The following is a 21,884-nucleotide window of genomic DNA, read 5'->3' as shown; positions in this document are numbered from 1 at the left end:
GAGGGTTTAGCATATACTGTCTCAAAATTAACCCACAATAGAAAAAGTTTAAGTGGTATCTAAATGTCCCATTATCAACTTTAAATATGTGTATGTGGAGCCCTAGCCCAAATTTAAAAAAAGATTAATTAATTATCTGAGAATTCCAGGTGTTAGAAAGGGTTGGCATCTGGTCAGACATTAGATAATGAATTAGAATTATATTAGGACTTTCCAAATTAATGTTGGAAGCATATTGATTAACCTTAAGTTAAACTAAATGCAATTAAATGGTGGTGTGTATCTTCGTCGGTCGGTATAATAATTAAGATACAGTGTTTGAAAAGCAGCACAGGGAATGGATTGCATTTTGATGTATTTTTTCAGAAATAACCAACAAATTATAACAATTAATTTAGTCTGATAGACTTTATAGCATAAAGAGCACACACACACACACACACACACACACTGGCTTTCAATGCATTTGTATTGTGTGCCTCCAACCTCTCAGCAAAAGATTCACATCAGAGGTGTGTCTTGTTACAGCAATAAAAAGAACCATGCATTACCTCCACAATGTGTGTCATGTTTCCCAGCATGGTTGTTATCTGGACTGTTGCAATTATTTATTTATCTACCGTGTCACTTAATTAATTGAAGCCAGTTTTGGATGTGTGTAACAAAATGTATTCATTGAATGTTAAAATGCAATTTCTTAAAATGGTAAAGCAGAGAAAAGCAGCGTGTCCCTTTTTGTTTTTGGATCTGACTTTTAAACTTGTTCAACTACTGGAGGAAAAACAACATAGGCCTACACTGTATCTTTCTTAAATTACACAGGTTAGGTTTGTTCAACTGACAAGAGCCTGTTGTACCCTCTTTGGTATAGCTGATATCCAGTGATGTCTTTGAAGTGAGACACTAAATGCATTCAGGCAGCACACCTGCCAGTGAGCAACAGTCACAGACTGTTAACCTCAAGATCTGGAAGTGTCTGTGAGTCAACGAAGCTTCACAAGCTCTCTCCCCGTCTGTCTTTGTCAAAGTTAGGCTAAGAGCCTTAGGTTCATCTTTGTGATTGTAAGATCCACACTAAAGTGAGCTCAAGCACGGCAACCAGGCCCTGGCTGTAAGGTAAGAAAACTGAAAATTAAAGGAAGAACTAATAGTTTTAAGGCTTTTGTAGTCAATATTGCGCTATCGTTACTCTTGCAGAGCCTGTGTAACAATCTTGCTGGCAGTAAAATATTGTCAAACACTGTCTGTGTTGAAGTGACTCATAATGAGCACAGTAGTATTAATATTGCTGTTGAAGCTACTGAAATGATGCTGTATTGTTATAACATCAGTTGAAGTAATGATTACACAACGGCCTGACTCTAAAACTCTAAAATCTGAGGATGATTCTTAAAGAGGATTATATCATTCACTAAATTGGCAAATTAATTCCGTAATTTTGTTTTGCTTCCTTCCAAACATAGAATGCACATTACCGTTGCACAATGTCCATGCTGTGCCGTTGTTCGATAATGTTTTTAATGGTGCTTACACCAGAAAATGTAACACATCTTCCTGGAAAATCATGCTGAGTTCATGAAGCAGCTATTGGAAGTGTTTGTGCCTTTATTAAAGTACACCTTGTAAGATTATGATTCAAAGATATAGTACATTTAAACATGAGGTTTTGTTTGTCATGGTAAATAATAAAGTGAGAGAAATTACATATTGTTGCTGATGAACAGCAGCAGCATGCATACAGCACACAGTAACAGTAGTAAGTTAACCTACAACATTGTTGGAAAAATTTATGAAAATGAGAATCCAATTTACCATCGACATTATATATATATATATATATATATATATATATATATATATATATATATACACTTTTTTTATAATCGTAATGATAATAATAATAAAAATATAAATTAAGTAGCTGTTGTTGATTTCTTGTTGTTGAAAGGCTGAATGACTTTATGCCTCCGCTATGATTCTCCAGGTGTTACTGTAATAAACAGGAAGTAAAATTTAAAACCCCTGAAGGAAAACAATTTACAGCTGACTGACATATTGTTGTGTTTCTGTGTTTGTGTGCTGTTTTTCACGCAGACAGCTGCCGGAAAATGACCCTGCAATCATTAACTCCAGTGAACTGTGGAGGCCTTCTGCAGCCCGGCTTCTCTCTGCTGCAGCTGGATGGGGAACTTCTCCTGTTTGGCCAGAAAGGTTGGCCCAAGCGCTCGTGTCCAACTGGAGTGTTTGGCGTTCGGTTTAAAAGTGGTGAGATGAAGTTAAGGGCCATCTCTTTCTCCAATGACTCATGCTACCTTCCTCCATTACGTTGCCCAGCTGTTTGCCGCCTCGACCCCTATGACGGGCTTCCAGAGAGTTATCTCATCCACGGTGGCCGAACCCCAAATAACGAGATCTCGTCAAGCCTGTACATGCTGACCACAGACAGCCGTGGCTGCAATCGTAAACTGACCCTGTGCTGTAAAGAGAGAGAACTGGTGGGAGAAGTGCCAGGGGCCAGATACGGACACACAATGAGCATTGTTCAAAGCCGTGGGAAGACAGCTTGTGTATTGTTTGGTGGCAGATCCTACATGCCGGCAGGAGAGCGGACCACAGAGAGCTGGAACAGTGTCGTCGACTGTCCTCCTCAGGTGTTCCTGTTTGACTTGGAGTTTGGTTGCTCCTCTGCTCACACTCTACCTGAGCTCAGCGACGGACAGTCTTTCCATTTGGCCCTTGCCAGAGAAGACTGTGTCTACTTCCTTGGGGGTCACTCCCTCACCTCTGACTCTCGCCCTCCTCGACTATTCCGTCTACGTGTAGAGCTTCTGCAGGGCAGCCCCTTGCTTTCCTGTGACACTCTTGAAACGGGCATATCCATCTCTAGTGCCATGATCACCCGTACAGGTCCCACTCATAGATATATCATATTAGGTGGGTATAAGTCAGACTCCCAGAAGAGGATGGATTGCAGCACTGTCATTGTCAATGAGAAAGGGATCCACTTAGAGCCTTTAGAATCACCTCAGTGGACCCCTGACATCACTCATAGTCGCACTTGGTTTGGCAGCAGTGCTGGGGAGGGAATCGTCCTACTTGCTGTGCCCACTGAGGGAAGGCCATCCCAAGTGGATATGCATTACTTCTATCAGGTGAGCTTCCAGACAGCGGGAGAAGCCAGAGAGGAAGAAGGAACCCAGGGCTGCAGCCAGGAGTCAACCGATTACGACGACTCCACTCCTCTCGAAGACTCTGAGGAGCTCTACTTCGGTCGTGATCCACATGAGCTGGAGGACATTGATGATGGAAAAAGTGATAATTACAATGAGGAGGATGAGGAGGACGAATCACAAACAGGTTACTGGATCAAATGTAGTCTGGGCTGTCAGGTGGACCCCAACACTTGGGAGCCCTACTACTCCACTGAGCTTCACCGGCCAGCCATGATCTTCTGCTCCAGAGGGGAGGGGGGACACTGGGTCCATGCCCAGTGCATGGAGCTGTCTGAGACCCTGCTGCTCAGGCTCTCTCAGGCCAGCAAAAGGTACTTCTGCCTGGACCACGGAGGCGTGCCCCACCAGGAGATGACCCCACCTCGACAGGTCGAGGCTCTGAAGCGTACCCCCATGAAAGTTAAGGACAGAAAAACCCCTCCGACAATTAAGATGTCCCCTGCCAAAAAAAGCTTTTTCAGAAGGCTTTTTGACTGACATATCAAATGAAATAAACATAACATAACATAACTCCAGTTTAGGATGTGTGCAGATGGTCACTGGAACGCTGGGTATAATTAGGATGTTTCTTGTTGATATTCAGTGAATAAACGATTGATGAACGAAAACATAATACGCTGATCTGTTCTCAATGTGAAACATTTTGTGAAGAAAATAATAATAATATTGCAACCTGATGTCTCCTGACTAACAGATGTATGTATAATATCATTACAATTTTATATTGTTTGACAAAACACAAACAAACACAATATTTAGTAAGTCTAACTACAATGTCTCTAGTTTATGTTTTTACCAGCTGTACAATAGTTCATTATACTTTTGTATTCTGTTAAGCACCACAGGTTTTATTTCCTAGCACTTTCTTCCATGGCCAGATGGAGCCGAATTTGTTTAGATTGGTGATTAAAATGATGATTACAGACTGAAAAATACCCAATATGCTGATATATACTCAATAAAAAAACCATTAAACAGCCTCAGATTCTGTCTTCATACCTGTTTATTTTCTCAAACTTTTTATGTGACAGACATCTTGATATATATCAGTGTTTCTAGTTTGCATTTTTATCAGTTGTGCATTTATTCGCAGTTATTTTGTATTCAATCAAGGACCACAGTGAAAATAATGGGTTAAATTAACACCTTATAACATTGACTTCAAGCACCACATGCTGCATGTTAATTATAATAAATAATACCTAATATACAAGCAATAGTCAGGTACATCTGTAATTAATCAAAAGGCAAACCAAATGAACAACCTCAACCTAAATGTCTTTATAGTTCTTAGTTATCTTTTTTAATGGATTTCACAATCTGTATATGTGACGGATCTTAATGTTTTATATATCTCTGCAGTGTTTCTAGTTTGTGTTTTTGTTGGCTGTATGACAGTTCATTGTTAATTTGTTTTCTTTGCATTGTAGTGAAAATAATCAGTTGCGAGTGTACCTGAATTTTAAATTTTTCAATATCAAAAGACAAAATGTAATATAAATTGTTTCATAAAGAAAAACAAACCAAAAGCTCAAGTCAGGTTTTTTATTTATTTATTCTTTCATAGGAAACAAAGACAACAAGCATAAACTCCCTCCTCCATAAAGGTAACTCATCAAAATAATGGTAAGTTGTCTGCTTCAGTAAAAATACAGCAGAAATGTCTGAATACTCTATAACATTGAAAATGTAAAAATAAAGTAGTGGAACCTCAGTGTAATACAGTACCAGTATGCAAAATAAACCACCAGAGAAAGTCTCCAGCAATCCGAGTAAACAGTTCACTTGATATTAAGTTTAATATGGAAACAAAAAATGAGGAAATACATGGTGAAAAGTGAGCAAGTGTAATTCTGTGAATCATCCATCATCCATTACTTTGGAAATGCAATTCATTAGGGCAAAAAAGCAAATATGAGAAAAGTTGCACTCAAAAACGTAATGGTATTCTAGGAAAGTGACAACTACAGGATGACATGTGGATATTTCACAGCTGTCATGGTTAAACTTATGACAGTGAAATAAAATCAAACATTTAATCAAATAGGAAAACAAAATTGCCTGTCACAATTCAAAATGATGAGGGCAGAAAAAAACGATATAATCAATCAATCAAACAAATATAGTTGCCAACAAATCAGTTTACATCGGGTCTTTCTAGCTCCCGCTCATCCCTCTCCTCTGTCAACCGTGGCAATGAAGAAATATCAGCAGAGAAGAAGTGCCAGGTTATATACACAACTTAAAAAAAATCCCTGCCAGCTGGAGAGCCCACGGGGTATTAGGCTTCGTAATGGACCATACTGTATTTTTATGATATCAACAAAAAGGTCAGTATATGCTTTATTCCATGTGAAGAATATGAATAAGTATCATCTATCCTCCACTGTGCAAAGACTAAAAGAGATAAAAATTGGTTCAAAGTGACCTGGCATCCATTCTGCCCCTCAGGGATCCCACGATAAAGCACTAAAGTAATCTTTTTCAGAGGGCACTCATGAAACAAAGAACATTTGGGTCTCTGTGATTGCATTTTGTTCCAGCTCAAATGATATATTAATACAGTGGCCACAAATGTGGTCTTTTTAACACAATTTCCCACCATGACTTACAGCACTTTCATCTGTTTCCATAAATATCCTCTCTATATAAATTCATAAATGTGTCATATCCCTGCAATAGAATAAACTGTGCCGTATTTCACAGACGGTGAAGATAAAAAAAAGAGCAAGAGAGCAAGAGAACAGAAACCTGTGTTACTTCTATTTTCCTCTGCTGTCCCATCTTTGCAGTGTATTAACTAACAATTAACAAAACCTGTGAGAGAATAGCATTACCTTTTTATTTTGTAAAATCCAACATAAAGGATGATGTGAGTTTGAATTTGCAAAAATATTTATTTTAATCACAAGAAAATCTTGTTTTAAAATCTTGTTCTAAATATCAATGAATTGGCAAAGAAAGTAAAGTTGTAAAACGTCCATATTACTGAGAGGCAATTAAATATTATACAACTTCCATGAAATCAATGAAATGGTAATACTTAAAGTTCACATTAAAATCAAAATCAAAAGTCATTAACTTCCAGAGAAGACAAGATGTCCTCGTAATCCCGGCTCTCTACTGGGTCAATGGTGGCTTGCAGAGCTTTGGCAGAGTTCTTGTGAGCTTCCATAAACTTCTGCAAGTACTTGGAGGTGTAGAGCCAGTGATGTTTCAACACATCCTCAAGCTCAAAGGCCTTTGACTGACGTGCATTCATCTTCCGGAAACGCCTGAAGAGCTTGTTTGCCGACTCGTTCCCCTCGCTGGCCCAGGCTCCTATAGATCCATCTCTCTCTATGATTTCAGGCACATGGGCCAGGGTCTTGTGCAGGTAATTAGTTATCTTTCCATTGTACCTGTATTTGAAGGTAGAGGAGAGAAGGTCGGCAAAGCGCTGGGAGTTAAAGCTGTAGCGGCACAGCTGGTCAGGGCACTCCTTGGCAGGGCAGGTGGCTCGCCACACAGGCTTCATCTGGATGTAGATCCTCATCAGCTCCCTCAGGGCCTCCCTCCTCTCCTCTGAGGGTACCAGCTCACAGACAACCTCGACAGCCTCTTGGGTCATTAGCCTGCGGGCATAGTTCCCATTCATCCTCATCACCGGTTTAAGCTTCACCGTCTTCCTCAGCTGTTTATCCAGGGCTGCCCTCCAGCTGCGCCGTTCCTCCCGGCTGGGTTTGACCTTTTTGTACACCTCCCCGATCTCGTCCTGGAAGATTTTGTAGAACTCAGTGGCATTGCCAATGTCACAGTGTAGTGCATCCATTGTGGGCTGGGTCTCCATGAAGGGCTTGGCAGAGATCCCTTTCACTCTGTCCCGCAGCTCATCTACAGACTCAGAAAAGGGGTTGGTTCTCCATATTTCGTAACGATCTAGGTTCTGTTCATGACTGCGAGTGATGGAGTGTAGCACCATGTTTTGAGAGGCCTCTGCCCGAGTGGAGTCACAAAGAGTGCAGACGTAGGTGGACCCTGAGGCCTCCAGGCCCTCTACCTCGCGCACCATCTTCTCATCATATCCCGTGCCTCTGAAGTGAAAGCGGAAGGAGCGAGGTAGTCCACCCATGGACAGAATGAGCCTGCTCTCTGTCATTGCATTACGCTCTGCAACTACAGGCCCCAGGACAGTTGTGAGTGTCTCGTGGTCTGACTCATCCACAAACATCAGGCAAAGGGGCTTACAGGACAGTTCTGAGTTTGGCTTTGGCTCAGTAAAGATGGTAACCTTGTCCTCCCCCTCGTCTGCCAGGACAGAGACAGACATAACAGTGAAAGAAAAACGCACAGCCTTCTCAGGAACAGCTGGTCCTCCACCGTGCTTCTCGCTGACATCGCCCATGCCATCACAGGATTCCTTGATCATGACATTGAAGCCTGCGGTGCAAGCATTGTCTTCCATCCCACTCTCTCTCAGCCCCTCCATGATGTCCTCCTCCAGATCCTTTAATGCTGACACCAGAGCCACATCGTAGCGAAACCGTCGAGTGATGGTGTCAGCTGGGATGTCATCCACCGAGGAAGCCCATCCAGAGAGCCCATTAATAATGCCAACACTGCAAGATGTAGACACATTCCTGAGAGCTGGCTGCCATTCAAACTGGTGGAAGCCAGGGAGAAGCTCCTTTTCTGCAGCCCGCAAGGTGTGCAGGGGCTGAAAGATCTGGCGGCCGCTGGTGGCTTTGACAGTCCGGTACATCTTGTGATACTGGCTGCAGCTCAGGAAAGTGTTGACCCGAATGGCTAAGCACACAGCAGGATGCAACCCAAAGCCTCGGCCTGCAGAGAGAGAGAGAGAGAGAGAGAAAAGGAAAAGAGACACAGAGAGGCAAAATAAAAAAAGGAAGGAAGAAGAGGAAAGGATTTATTTAGAGCATTATTTAACACCAAACTGCCCATTCCTAGTGCTTTGAACAGAACTGCAGTGTCTAACATTTCCTCATTTGATATCCCACATTTAGAGTCATTTATACTGAGACAGACGAAATCGCAAATTTAACACCCAAATGCGAATGTATCATTGTCAAAAGCCCACAAGCCCATGATTACAAAATCCAATATTTCCTAATTTCCAAATGTTATAAGGGGACAGAGGGTGAATCAGCGAAGCTGGCAAAAGTGATGTATTGGCTACAGATGAAAACAGACACCAGCTGGCTTCTATTCCCCAGAGAGGAAGATGGTGCTGTCTGTGTAATTTGCAGATACAAGAGCTACTGATGTTGTTTTGATTCTAACAGCCCCTTCAGAAGAGTTGTTATTGTGCATTAAAGGGAGTGTGAGACTGACGGACAAGCAGGCAGAGAGTGAATGTGGGAGAGAATCAGGTAGAGGTTGAGCGCGCAACAGCGGTGATTCAATAAACGGAGATGGAAAATAATAAAATGTTTTTCAATCAAAATCTTCTTCACTCTCTTCAATAGTGAACTTTTCAACTTATTGCTATTCATGAGTTGACTGTATTCATCAGAGATAGGATAGAGATAATATTGATGAACAAACACCATTATAATCGTAATTTGCTTTGTCCCTTTTCTTTGGCTATGGAGAATTATATGTTGATTAAACAAAAGCCTTAATAGCATCTTACCTTGCATCGTGGCCTCTAGCTCATCTGCCTGACGGTGTTCATTCCCAGATCTCAATGCAAGCAGAAACAGAGTCTGACACACAGACTTCAGGTCGCCACCTTCCTCTTTGTCAGCGAACGCCTTCAGCTGGTTCTTCATATCCCTCAGCCGATGCTTCTGGGCACGACGGGTCAGCGATAGCAGGTGCTGACGGGGTCTTCCCCCTTTATTGGCTAGCAGGTAGTTGTCAAGTTCTGATGACTGCTGCTTATCGTCCTGTTCATCGAGCTCATGGCCCAGACAATGAGCTTTAAATGAGTCAAGCCTGACCTGCTTGCCACACTCGCTCCTGGGGCAGAGCAAAGACAGGGAATACAGGGCTGATAAGAAGGCTTTAGGGGGCGGGGCGAGATCATCAACGCTGCAGCACAAGTTGCAGGCCGGGCAGTGAGGCCCCAGAACGTGGTTATATTTTATAATACAACTGCGGCAGAAGAGGTGTCCACAGGGCGACTGGACTGGATCAGAGAGCAGGTGGTCGCACACCAGGCATTTGAAAGAACAGAGGAAGTCTACAGGTAGCTTCTCAGAGATGAGCTTGATATTCAGGTGGTCTTTCTGGCAGTGGGTAATGTTCCTCACCCACTGCTCTCTCTGGATGCTGGGTTTCCTCCATACCCTTAGCACAGGACCATGATGATGGTCTCCAAATGGTCTCAGAGCCCTCCTCTCACCAACGGCAATGCTGTCGCCATGGTCTCTCCTGGTCCTTTTTGCTAGACTCTGCGCTCTGGGAATGGCTTTCCGCCTCTTCCTCCCAGTCCGCTGGAATGAAGGTTTCCTAGGGGAGCAAAGGTGGCAGGTGGAAGAGTGGGGTTTCCACTCAGGGACTCTTGTTCTGGAGAAGCTGCAGACCCCCCCTCCTCTTATGGCAACCACCCAGCAGCAATGGCAGAAGGAAAGAGGGTGGACAGATTCTGTGTCCTCTGTCACGTCCACTTTAAAGACTTTGAGGACGACATCCGGCCAGCTGGTAAACTTGCAGCCCATTTTACGCAGAGCACCTTTGCTGACCTCATCCAGATCCCCATTAACATTGTGCATCGGTCCTTTGACTTTTCGCAGGACCACTCCACAGAGACGGCACAAGCACCTTTAAAGAGGAAAAACAATGCTGTCAAATTTTTTGAAAGAAATGCACAATAACGTTTACATAATATTGTGACATGTATTCACCTGAGTTGGTTCATGTGGGTCTCCATTTCCTGTAGCTTCATATCAACTCTCCGGCCAGGGCCCTCCACATTTTCCTGGCTTTTCCCCCCGAGGCATAATTTCATAACACTCCCTGGACCCATGCCATTATCGAACTCTATGTTTAGAGCTGCAGGAGGAGAGATCCCTGACAAGGCTCCTTTCTCAGGCCGTGTCTCAGTGGGCAGAGGTGCCTTCTCCATGGACCTCAGCCTGAAGAGTTTAAACTTCCACTGAGAGTACTTAGAGTGGGGATGGTGGAGCTCAGCCGGCATGGAGGATCTGGGGCCGTCTGTCTCCAGGCTCAACTCCGCCATGATGTGGCTTAGTCCTCAGACCCTGGAGACGAGAGGGGAGGAGAGGAGAGCTTAGTATGATGTATCACAATTGTATGAAAATAATTTCAGTTGTCCATGAGATACACGGTTGTGGATGCTTTAAAACAATGCATTAAAATGCTCAAATATCCCAAGTGCCTTCTCAGCATTGAGCTCATGACACAATCGAACAGCTTTCCTTGATTCCTGTTGAATTTATACACCAAGTACCCTGAAATCCCACTGAACAGAGAGTAGTGAGCCCCGACCTAGAGTGCTGTGTTACACCAAAAGTGGCATTTGGACCTTGTGTAAAATGCATGAGACAAGCATTTGGGGATCGATACAGCACAAAAATCTTCATTTCTCCCATCTCCAATCCCATCGCTCAGGGAGCCATTGTCATTTTTTTTCCCTTTGACACAGCGAGTTTGCTAAATGGGCAACCTTATCCCTGCAAGGCTGTCAATCATTTATGTTAATCATTTTCTTGGCTGGAGAGCGAATTTGAGCCCTGGGAGCCTCCGACTGGCATTTTCAATGTGAATAATAAAATAAGAGATACAGGAAACTTATTTCATAATACACACATATATTGACCAAATCGAAGGGAAAAGAAAACAAGAAAACCTCATATCGAACAAAGATCATAAAGAATTATTCCAAACACAACATTGTTAAATCTAGGAGTCGTATTTAAACAGCAAGTGCTCTTATGATTTGGCACAGGTAAGATCAATGATACTGCTGCACTGACAGGTCTTATTTCATCTCCTCCCATACGATCTACGTTCCGTTAAAAGTCCAGACAATAAAGCAGTCATACAATCTTACCATCGCACAACTATAGTGCACACAATCTAGCCTCTTTCGTGTATCCGTCTTTCGTGTATCCATCTTTCAGTTGCGTGTTCTCCCTGGGAGGCTTGAATCTGGCAATACTCCTTCATTTCCTGGCTTTCTGTGTACTTGGCAGGCTGAACTCTCCTTTGAGACAAACAGCTGAGCCTGTATGCATGTGTGTCAGCTGCGCTCTTACCTTGTTTTTTTGGTCTCAGCTGGCGTCAGCTCCCCTGAGGGGTCCTTTCCGCATGGGAGCACAAGGGAAGCCCTGGAGCCCGGCCCTACGCACCACATATACTGTCTATGATAGAGCCTCAGTTTAGAGCATGTGTTACCAGGAGTTATGGTTCCATACACTGGGATTGCCCCTGTCTGTCTCCTTGTGTCTTGTATTTATACCCTTCCTTAGATGGGATCCCAACAGTCAACTCCTTACACCTGATGCAGGCAGCTGATTTGAACAAACAAAACAAGGTCAACCCCAAAGCACAGTTGCAAACATGTGTATACACAGAATCCAACAGCATACCCCAAATAAGCCACACCACACTGATCCTCAGCTGGAAACACTTCTATGTCACCTTTATCTCCCCTTTCTCATATCCATCTGCAGGCTCACCTCATCCAGGTGGCCTCTCTCTGATAGACTGAGAGATACTGTTAAACTTATGAAAAGCTACAAGTGCAGAAACAAAACTGATGATAGAATAAATACATTTTCCCATCCCACGGACAAATAAAAAGTAGGACAGACATTATATTAAAAAAAAAAATTGTTTAATTACAAATTGTATTACGAATTTGACAATACTTTTAAAAACCAGCTGGAATAAAAGAGCTGGTTACAAGCACAGGTTGACCGAACGGGCCTGAATGCTCAGGAGGCCCCTATGCCAGAGCTTCTGTGTGAAGTCATTGTTAATAAATTTGCATTTATTGTTGCATAGTCAAAGGTTTCAGTCATTCCTGTCAATAACAGAACCCTAAAAGTCCACTGAAAACCGAAGGAATAGCCTAAAAATTCACTTTGAAGATCACACGGGTACATTTTAAGTGTTTATCCTCTCCGTTTATCTATAGGACTTCAAGAGTGATGTATATTTGTTAATGTGTTGTTGTACTGTTATGTGTCACTAAGTGTACCTAAACTGTAAATCCCGTGTGTTGTCACTTCAAAGAGAGAAGTTGTGGTTGACAGGAACTAATAATGTGTTTGTAAGTGTGTGTGTGTGTCTGTGTGTGTGTGTCTGTGTGTGCATGTGTGTGTGTGTGTGTGTGGGTGGGTGTGAGTGTGGAGGCAGCAGGAATAAAGAGCCATGTGTTAGTATGTGTAAGGGTGTGAACAAGGCAGTATATAATATATATGAGGAAGACAGATGGACTCTTAGCAACGATTTAAAAAGGGCAGAAATCGGTGGACAAAAACAGGAAATAATAGTATTTGTTGCATTTCTAAAGAGTGTCATTGTCAGTCTAATTACTGCATTATTGAGACTTTTCCCGCATCCCACTTCAATTTTCAGTGTCTGTGACTGATGCACCAGAAATACAGGTGGTGACTGCTGTGAATGAAAATGGTAAATACTGTGATAAAAATGTGTCATATTAGGTTTAAATACCAATTAGCAATGATGTTTGAATATGAAGTGTTTATCTGGCAATTACCATTTTTGAAAGGTGAGTTTTCAAAGCAACAGAGGTGCATAGAGGCCATAACCGCAATGGGTCAAACAAAACAGAAAATATGGTACTTCTTATTCCAAGGCAACAGTACTGTACTGTGCCATGTGTTCTTGGTTACTCTCATTTTGTCCACCCCTTGTGGTTATTATTTGCAAAAAAATCCTCTCTATTTAATGTCAGCACATTTCATTCATTTCTCCAAATGCTGTCTCCATTCAGAATGACATTTAATTAGACAGCATCGCTTGATGTAATGTCTCAGTAGGTATGGGGAGTATTTGCCCAAGATCATTCTTGTTTGTAATTATCCAGGGGATTAATCTGGTGTATTTGCCACAGGAGCCTGTAGCTGTTGCTTTGGATTTGCCAGCCAAGTCATTAGATACACAGTCAGTGGGCACCAAACAACAGTTGGGTCTCTCCCACTCTTGTCAGCTTAACAGGGGAGCAGGATGAATACTGGTGGGTTTTACGGCTTGTACTTGGTGCATATGGTCAAGTGTGACCTTAGACAGCAATGGTTTATTTGTTTCTTTGTGACTTATTTACAAGAAGGACAAATACGCAAAATAGTTAGGGTGGAAAAGGTGCTGTTTTCTAGGCCTGTCCAAATCCATAAGAAACAGCTTGATACAATGCTTGATACAGTGTCCAAGAAGAAGCAAATGATGGATTGTAGCAAGATGTTCCAAGCCTATTTATAGTTGATATTTAGATTTATGATAGCCAAGTAGCCTCATGTTTCCAAGGTAAATGACACACCTTGCACTGTGGCAGACGGGGACGGAGCTGCAGATGTCGGCCTGACAAACAAGCAGTGACCCCCTGAGACCCTCATCTCTCTGCGCCTGCTAATTGACTTGTTATTGATCAACTCAAAGACAGTCTGATTTATGGGGAAGAGGAGTTGTGGAGACAGCCACCTGGCATGGAGCGGAGTGTTATGAATGTGATGCGCAAACCCTGGGGGACTGGAGGCTGCAGTTTAGGAAGACATATAGGAGTTTGCAATGCACCAGTGAACTGACACCTTGCACTATAGGAGGGGGTGTTTTTTCGAACATGATGAATCTAAACAACACCAGTGAGCATGCAATGTGCGTGTGGACATCAGCATGTTGCAGGTGTGTGCAGTGGGAGGGATGAGTGGGAATATGGTTGGGGTAAAAACAGGGGGTTTTGTGTGTTTGTGAGTCTGTGCTGGTGTGTAGGACACACCCCGGATCAAGAAAAAAAAAAATATATATATAGTAGTCCTACTAATCCATCCTTGAGAAACTTTAGAATCATTACTGTTGGGCCTGTGTGTGTTAAACAAGGAGACAGACAAAGGAAAGAGAGGGAAGGTGTAAGAGGTGAAAGACAGAAGGGGGATATAGTAGTGATCTTGTGTAAAGGAGTTGCACAGGATAACAGGCTTAGCTCAGAGTAGAGAACACAAAGGGGCTTAAGGCTGATTGCAGACTGTGGCAAGGGATGGGGGGGGAGAGATCAAGCCTTCCAGGCAGAACTATGTAAGCCAAAGGTCCAAGAAAGACCCCCTCACAGCTCAAGTCACATGGCAGCTTAAGGAAGAGTGTCAATAGCAGAGATGGACAATGAATGTATTCCACAGCAGCATTGGTATCTTCTTCATGGGGAATAAAATGTCAGCACGGTCCACATTTGAATAGACCGACCAAAATTGCTGCACGATATTTCTAAATGTCAGGAAGAATGTGGGCATCTTTGCGATTATATTCAGGGTAAAGAGGGCATTTCGATCTCATATTTCCACTGAGTGTTAGGCAATATGCTGAGCATTGGGTATGCAAATTTTTAATTGCATTTTCATAGCACGTCCAAGAAGTTCTTCAGACTCGCCCAGCCGAGTCTGAGTGAGCCGCCTCCCACTGTCCACCTCGTCCATCCCTCGTCTGGAGACATGATTTGGCAGATTAATACTCACAGAGGTAGACTTCAATGCAGAGCTATTCGTCAAAGCTATACCTGTCAGAACAAACGCCTTACCCAACTACTCAAATCTCCCCTCATTCATCTCCCCTGTCTCTCCCTCTAAAAGTCTTGTTTCCCTCGTTTCGCCCCTCTCCTCTCAACCTCACCTCAGGTTTTGTTAATAATCAATTATGTGATTATTCGAATGATGTGATTAATTACTGGCCCTCCCTCCCTCTGTACCACAGGTTAGTGTGCCTATAATCACACAGCGACAGCCAGGGGACAGCTGAGTTGAGTGATTTTGTCTCGAGACCTGGCGGGACCCTGTATGACTTGGCTGCGTTTGTTGTCGGCTCATCCTGACTGATGAGGCTTTAAGAGAGAGAAGAGACACACCAAAACATCACAGCGTCTACAAATAACATCCCCCACACACTACTGTCAGCTTCTTGACACCAACAATATGTCCAGCTAGCAAAATATTCATTTTATTTGATAGTCTAGTCTTGGTGCTGCATTAATTCGTTCCAAGTCTTGCATGATAACCGTCCCTGAGGCGCTGCAGAGTTATTTTGGTTTTTGGACCGGTTCCATTCATCTTCTCTGTTCTGGTGAGTTAAACAATATAGAGAACAACTTAAGCTACAGCAACTTTGAGTGTCAACCTTTACAAAAAAGAAAATCCTGTCACCACAGCAAAATAGGCCATAAAGAGGTCAATAACGTCCAGCCATTGCAGTGAATACATAGCGTGTTTGTGCTGGTGTTTACAGCATTGCCCTCTGAATGGCGAGATCTGCATCTCAGCAATCCAGATGGATGTTGATCCACTCTCAATACAAATCAAACGAAATTAAACCCTAAGCCGGATTCAGGAGCACCAGAGTTGAGTGGGGAATCAAGACCAGTGTCTTTAATTCTGTGTTAATTAAATGTAGATTTCCCTGATTGAGGAGCAGTCTCTCTGACGCCAGGACCTCCAGTCACATAAACATCCACTCACCGGATTTGTCTTGTGTTTAAGCATGTATTAGTCCTCGTTTCCCAAACTGTCTGGTGCTGGTTTACACAGAAGGTCTGTCAGCTGAGGGATAGAAGCTTGCAAACAATGCCTCAAGATTTCCAACATTCAGCATCCATGAAGGGAGGATTTCTGGGCAAGTTGTTAAACACCTTGATAAGTGGGTTACATCCGTACAGTTTTCAGGTGAAATGAGAGTAATAGTGAATTCTCAGCACTAAATGTCACACTATTTGTCTCTTGACTGGTCATTCTCCCTCGTTCACTTCCCCACTCCCTCCCTCCGTCCCCCCTCCATCAATGTAATGAGCAAATCATGGCCACTAGGGAGCGATGTAGAGAGAAAATCGGTCCGATTATATGTCAAGGAGTGTGAAAAGAGTAGCGCTGTTGTCTGTCAACTCTAACCCCAAGCTGTCTGCAGTCTTACCTTTCCACCGAACACAATGAGCGCTTTTCCCACACGTAGATCTGCTTATTATTTCCCTGTCATTTAACTACAAAGTCCATTGTAGGAAATGCCAGGACAGCCGTGCCCTTTCCTGCACTAGCTCTGCCAGAGCTCAGACAAGGGTACAATGGACACAGTAACACGCGGCTATCCAAGGCTGATTTAGAGTGACTGGTCTTAAACCAGACTTATAAAGTACAGTAATTATAGGAGGTAAAGGGAGGGGCTGTGAAGGATGCTGTAGCTCGGTGGGGGCTTTGGGAGGGAGGTTGTTGTCATTTGGCAGCCAGTCCAGTTGGAAAGAGAAATTACTGTTGGAGCCAGAGCCTGTGTGGTGGACCATTTATCAGCCAGTCATCGCAATGATTCACGCGATCCAGCGGGGAGCCATTATTTTACCACCCTGCTCTCTCATGGCATCCTGCTGATGGCGAGGATGATGATAGCTATGGGCTTTATGAGCACATGAGCAGACATATATACAGTAATGGTTTGAGCACAACAGTTCTCTTTTCAGAATTCACAGTCACATGTATGTCTGTGGATTGGACTACACTGAGAAAGAATTGAGCAGTTGAACCTAACTGAGGGGCATATGGCGTTTCTTCACTTCAGCAGAACACAGAGATGCCTCGGGAAGGGACTGACAAACATGTGGTCCCTGTTGGAGGTGAGAATAGCTGGTGCTGAATACATAAAGATCACAAATACACCATCCACCTGCTCAGCGAGTGCTTTGGGACCCGGTAGATCCGTAGGCATTGATACGGTTTTGCATTTTGCCGGTCTGCATGTACAAGCACGTATAAGCAAAATAATTCCTTTCTGAATAGGAAATTGGCAAGGGAGGCCTGTGATGGCCTTCTCATAATAACAATAATAAAAAAAATGCTATTCTTCTATTCAAACTCCCCTCACTCTTCCTTTACCAACTTCCCCTTCTGGTGCCCATGGGAGGCACATCATTCTAATATACACAGGTTTTCATCCCTTCACTTTTTGTGAAAGACCTGCAGGAGAGACAGAGACAGGGAGAGCAAGAGGCAGAGAGACGGAGACTGTTTATTCAGTCAGATGGTCTAACGTGTGTGGAATAGATTTGAGCTAAAGAGGAAGCTGTCTACACAATGGCAGTTTGCATCGGTGAGTGAATGGTGCCACGTCTGAAATCACGCCCTCATTGACTCATTGACTTTGCTCTATAGTGAGCAACAAATTGAGACTTTGAATGATTCATCATCATCATCACTGACAGGTGCAGTGCTGCATCATGGCAATGAGACGTCTATTAAGGCGAAACATTGCATTGCGGCATATTTAGCAACGCGGTACTTAAAGGTGCAGTCAGCGATTTTAATCCAATACACTTTTGTCAAATTCAGTGATCTTCTCACGGTCCGCTCTGTAAAAACACTGTTTCAGCCCATCACCCACAGGGGGCGGTAGTGCTCGCGCTATCTTCCAGTGAACAGAGTAGAAGGCGAGTTAGCAAAGCACTACGTAATGCAAAACTTTATGCACTTAGAATTCAAGAAAAGTAAATACAGTGATAGGCAAGGAAGGAGTGATTTTGGACACAGCCTAAATTGAGTATTTTTATTCGTTCATCATTGCTTTTTAGATAATTTACTCATGCAAAATGATGTTCCCAAGATGGCTGCAACGATGTCTCCATATCAGTCTTTTATACTCTTTTTTCCCTCTTCTCGCTTCACTTCGTCGTGCCATTCACTGTCATTGTGAAAAGGTGTGTGTGACTCCACTAGTAGAGCAGAGCCCATTATCGTAAATAGGCCAATAAGTAACTTCACAAAACGTGTCTCCAAAGCAAGCACACTCTATATGCAAAGCAGAAGCACACTGTTAAAGAAACTGGTGCCAAGTGATTATATTTGTAATTTAATTTCCTTGGTCACACAGAGATAAGAGCAGGGAGCGGCTACAGTTGGCCAGGGATGAATAGAGTGATGAGAATGGGACTGCAGCTTCATTGTCTGGACTGAGATGTCCGAGACGACACCACTTACGAACAAGGGTACCGGCGGGCAGATATGGTGCATACGCAGGGATTTACAAGTCAAAACTCAAAGACACAAAAAGACAGCAGAGAGAATTCTACTATATGGAAGAACACCTGCACTCTCAAATCGAAGGGTTGAATGTAAGTGCTGGATAATCAAGAAAATATTTTTTCCCCTGAAGCAAGCTCTGCCTCTCCCTTTCTGTCTGGCTCTTTCGCACTCAGTTCTGCTGAACAAGTGTAATCAGCAGGGTGGTCTGGGTGGGATGCCAGTCACAGAGCGCAATGGCTCATTGCAGATTCTACGGGTGAGATGAACCGAGTCCCTGCAAAAAAGGCGACTGAAGGACACAAGGTGTACTCTGCCGACAGCCTCTGTCTGTCTTCCTCCCTCTGTCTCCTTTTTCTGAGATTGTAGAAGTGCAGATATCAAATTTCCTGACTTTTCCCATTTTCAAAGAGTGTCCACTTATACTGATGACAATGCAGTAGAGTGCACAATAGTGCAGTGGTCAAACTCTCATTTTGAGTGCATCAGAACATTCAGGGCTATGGAGAGCTGGTGGTGAACGAAAAGGGACAAAGTTCATCAAAATCTGACACCACACAGAAGTTAGTACAGAACTCGGGGTCAGTGTGAATCTGGTTTGTGACATCTCAAATCCTTTGAGATGCAGATGTTTTGTCCCAGAGGCATATTTCATTCACAGCCAATGCACGGAAACATGTAAACATCCATTGAATTTCCCATTGAACATCCCAGAAGCACAACAATGTCAGCGAGGCAGATTGTTCAGGGCTGCTATTGCAGAAAGAATAAAACTCCTGCTGAAGCGAGGTTTTCTACATTGAAGTGTTCTGTATCTCCAACCAGATGGAGGTAATGTGATTCATTGGTTTAGGTGAGATCAGTGAGTTGTTTGTTAATATATATGTATTTATACTGTCTTGCCGTGGATGGAGGTGGTGTCCAGTCCAGTGTGGAGTATATCTGATGTGCTAATGACCAGTTATTTTGCTTCGTCCACGTTCAGTGTGAAAAGTTTTGATGGGCTGTAACAGAGTCATTGAGTAGTGCAAGAATGGCAGTGTCGTCAGAGTATTGTATAATCTGATGGGTGAAGTGCTGGTACAGTCATTCATGGAGAGGGTGTAAAGAAAGGGACTGAGGACACAGCCCTGAGGGACTCCGCTGTGTCCTCAGGATGTAGCCGTTGCGTAGAAAACTGTGAAACGATTGGATGATGAGTGGAGGGATGTCTATGGTGAAGTCTCTTGATCATCTGGTGGCTTTGTATTGTCTTGAAAGCAAAGCTGAAGGCAACAAAGAGTACGGTGGCGAAGTTGCCAGGTGATTCCAGATGTTGGGGGTGCGTTCGTCCTTTGACCCCACAGGTAAACTGGTAGCGGCCCAGCTTGTTGGGTTCTGAGGGTTTTATTGGGAACTGGTTTGATGGTGGCTGTTTCCCAGAGGTTGGGAATTGATGCTGTCCTGTAGGATTCCCATAAGATGCAGAGGAGGACGTGAGAACGCTCCATGGCACAGCGTTTGAGCATTCGAGCAGGGGTGCCAATTTTCTCCCTCCCCTTGTTCTCTTCGTTCTCTCCTCCTCTCATCTCTCTGTCTATTTCTCCCCTGCTGTCAAGTCTTTCTGCGTATTTCCTCAGCGTCTTGACTTTGAACCCAACAGCATTAACCTGTCAGGAAAGTTACAAATGTTCTGAGTGAATTATGTAAACTACAGAGACATAAAACTGCAAAAAGCATGGAGTTCTCACTTTATTTCATAATTCATCATGCCCTCAGATCGAGGAAAATAAAACTGGACGTATTAGGTAGTCTGGCACATTCTGGCTCAGAATCCTCTGAAATATGCTTGAGAATATTAATCACACTTTGTCTACCTCGCAAATAAAAATCAAACACACACAAACGCGTGCACATATTCATAGCTTTTATTTTTGTGATTTCATTACTCAAATCAAATGAGAGCAGTAGCTCCCACATTTTGCCAGATTTCATTGCAAGAGGCAAAGCAATAGATGTTACACCAGCACCACCAAAAGGTTAAGCTGAAAACAACAGCTTGCTGTCTTCCCCTCCAAAATACAAACTTACAGCACCGATTAAGGATGCCTCGCCTTGGCAGCCGGCAAGTTTATTTATTTATCTCTATGAACACAAACACAGGAGCAAAGAGAAACACACACTTGGGGGATGGGGATGGTGGCAGTGTAGCATAATTAGTAGGACATGGCTGTATAATTGGTCTCTAATTGATATGAAGAGCAGTGGTTTATCCCGGGTTGTGTTCGACATATGCTGCCGGCCACCGGCAGGAAACACTGGCGGCCTGCTCAATCTTGGTGCCATCTTCTGATTGATGTCTCTGTAGCAAATGCCCTTCAACAATCAGTACCCACAATCTCTCTGTGTCTATCAGGCCACCTGTCTATCAGTGCGTAACATTTTCTACCATTCATCTGTCGTTTCATCCTTTGTGCCTAAACGTCTCACTATCTCTGTCTTTCTGTCTCCACATTGATTTGGCCTCTCTTTCTATGAAGGCATTCTCCACCTTTGGTCTGAAGGGTGAAAGAGCAGCATTTGTGGTGGTGAAAAGTGGAGGGTTTGTTTATGAGACACTGGCAGCCACAAAAGACTGCATGCTTTTATTGGCCCAGACAGTACCCACTGGGGAAAATAAAAAAAATCAATTCTAAAAGTACTTCAAAAGCAAAAGGAGTGTACCTGCTCTCTCAATTTAGCAAATGAGGTTTGAGGAGGTTTCTTTTGATGATGAAAGGTGTCACTGAGAGGCACAGCTGGACACAAGAGGTCAACACACAGTGAATTGAATGGATTTGAAGTTTGGGTGGGGAAGCTCTTTGGAACAATTCTGTTCATGGATCGTGTGCTGATGCAAGACGACCTTCAAGGACTTTCTCCTCATTTACACGGCAATTAAACACTACCCTGTCGGTAAATTGAAAAAGAGACAAAAATCCTCTGTGGATTTAATAACAAACTCATTACCAGGGCCCAACAGGGCGGAACTGCCTTTTAATTAGAGCAACACCTGATTAACGCACAATTAACAGAGCCAGAGCCACTTACTTCTCCCCCACTTTGGCAGGTTGAGAACATAAACATAAGCAGTCCAACACCGGAGTGCTTCCTCTCCTCCTGGGAATGTGTGAGAGGAAAGTAAATTACGGCTTTGGAGCCAGTCGGCTGGTCCAAATGAACCGCAGAGCTGGGGACTGGAAATGCATGCGCTACACATGCAACACCTGGTCGGGTGATGTAGGACAACTGTCCAAGCAGTTAAACATCATGCTCAGACTGAGCTCTCAGAGAACACCCGCTTGGACAGACAAACCTTTTAACTTCTATTTAGCTGTGGAAGGGTGTAGACAGCACATGATGCATCGTCAAGCTAAGCCTTGTTGAACATGCTTATTTATTTATTTTTTAATATATATATATATATATATATATATATATATAC

General features: G+C 43.3%; 3 protein-coding genes across 4 annotated transcripts in view; 2 read left to right on the top strand and 1 right to left on the bottom strand.

Annotated features, from left to right (window-relative positions):
* Positions 1 to 992: 992 nt before the first annotated feature.
* rag2 (recombination activating gene 2) lies at positions 993 to 4,207 on the top strand. Its single transcript, XM_031866442.1, has 2 exons — positions 993 to 1,116; positions 2,095 to 4,207. The coding sequence occupies exon 2, from the start codon at positions 2,109 to 2,111 to the stop codon at positions 3,708 to 3,710; it is 1,602 nt and encodes a 533-aa protein (XP_031722302.1). The 5' UTR covers positions 993 to 1,116; positions 2,095 to 2,108; the 3' UTR covers positions 3,711 to 4,207.
* Positions 4,208 to 4,778: 571 nt separating this feature from the next.
* rag1 (recombination activating 1) lies at positions 4,779 to 11,605 on the bottom strand. Of its 2 annotated transcripts, none has more exons than XM_031864390.1 (4): positions 11,456 to 11,605; positions 10,082 to 10,438; positions 8,866 to 9,998; positions 4,779 to 8,054 (listed from the first exon to the last, which is right to left on the bottom strand). In XM_031864390.1, the coding sequence occupies exons 2-4, from the start codon at positions 10,414 to 10,416 to the stop codon at positions 6,301 to 6,303; spliced, it is 3,222 nt and encodes a 1,073-aa protein (XP_031720250.1). In that variant the 5' UTR covers positions 10,417 to 10,438; positions 11,456 to 11,605; the 3' UTR covers positions 4,779 to 6,300. The 2 variants fall into 2 exon arrangements, with proteins under 2 accessions (XP_031720250.1, XP_031720254.1); XM_031864394.1 differs by lacking the exon at positions 11,456 to 11,605 and adding an exon at positions 11,251 to 11,299.
* A 6,891-nt stretch (positions 11,606 to 18,496) lies between these two features.
* Positions 18,497 to 21,884, top strand: part of furinb (furin (paired basic amino acid cleaving enzyme) b) — an 88,521-nt gene continuing 85,133 nt past the window's right edge. The window contains exon 1 of the mRNA XM_031870347.1: positions 18,497 to 18,513. The gene's annotated coding sequence lies outside the window, so the exon portion shown is untranslated. The remainder of the gene's footprint in view (positions 18,514 to 21,884) is intronic.

This window comes from Anarrhichthys ocellatus, unplaced genomic scaffold, assembly GCF_004355925.1.
Source record: "Anarrhichthys ocellatus isolate YVR2014 unplaced genomic scaffold, GSC_Weel_1.0 scaffold2, whole genome shotgun sequence".
NCBI lineage: Eukaryota > Metazoa > Chordata > Actinopteri > Perciformes > Anarhichadidae > Anarrhichthys > Anarrhichthys ocellatus.
The sequence above is the reverse complement of the archived record's forward strand: the minus strand, read 5'-3'. Positions and strand labels throughout refer to the sequence as shown.

Excerpts from the sequence above, each read along its gene's own strand:
- rag1 (XM_031864390.1), bottom strand. The coding sequence starts at position 10,416 with ATGGCGGAGTTGAGCCTGGAGACAGACGGCCCCAGATCCTCCATGCCG. Across the intron at positions 9,999-10,081 it reads ACCCACATGAACCAACTCAG|GTGCTTGTGCCGTCTCTGTG; the intron begins GTGAATACATGT and ends TCCTCTTTAAAG. Across the intron at positions 8,055-8,865 it reads GCTAGAGGCCACGATGCAAG|GCCGAGGCTTTGGGTTGCAT; the intron begins GTAAGATGCTAT and ends CTCTCTCTGCAG.
- rag2 (XM_031866442.1), top strand. The coding sequence starts at position 2,109 with ATGACCCTGCAATCATTAACTCCAGTGAACTGTGGAGGCCTTCTGCAG.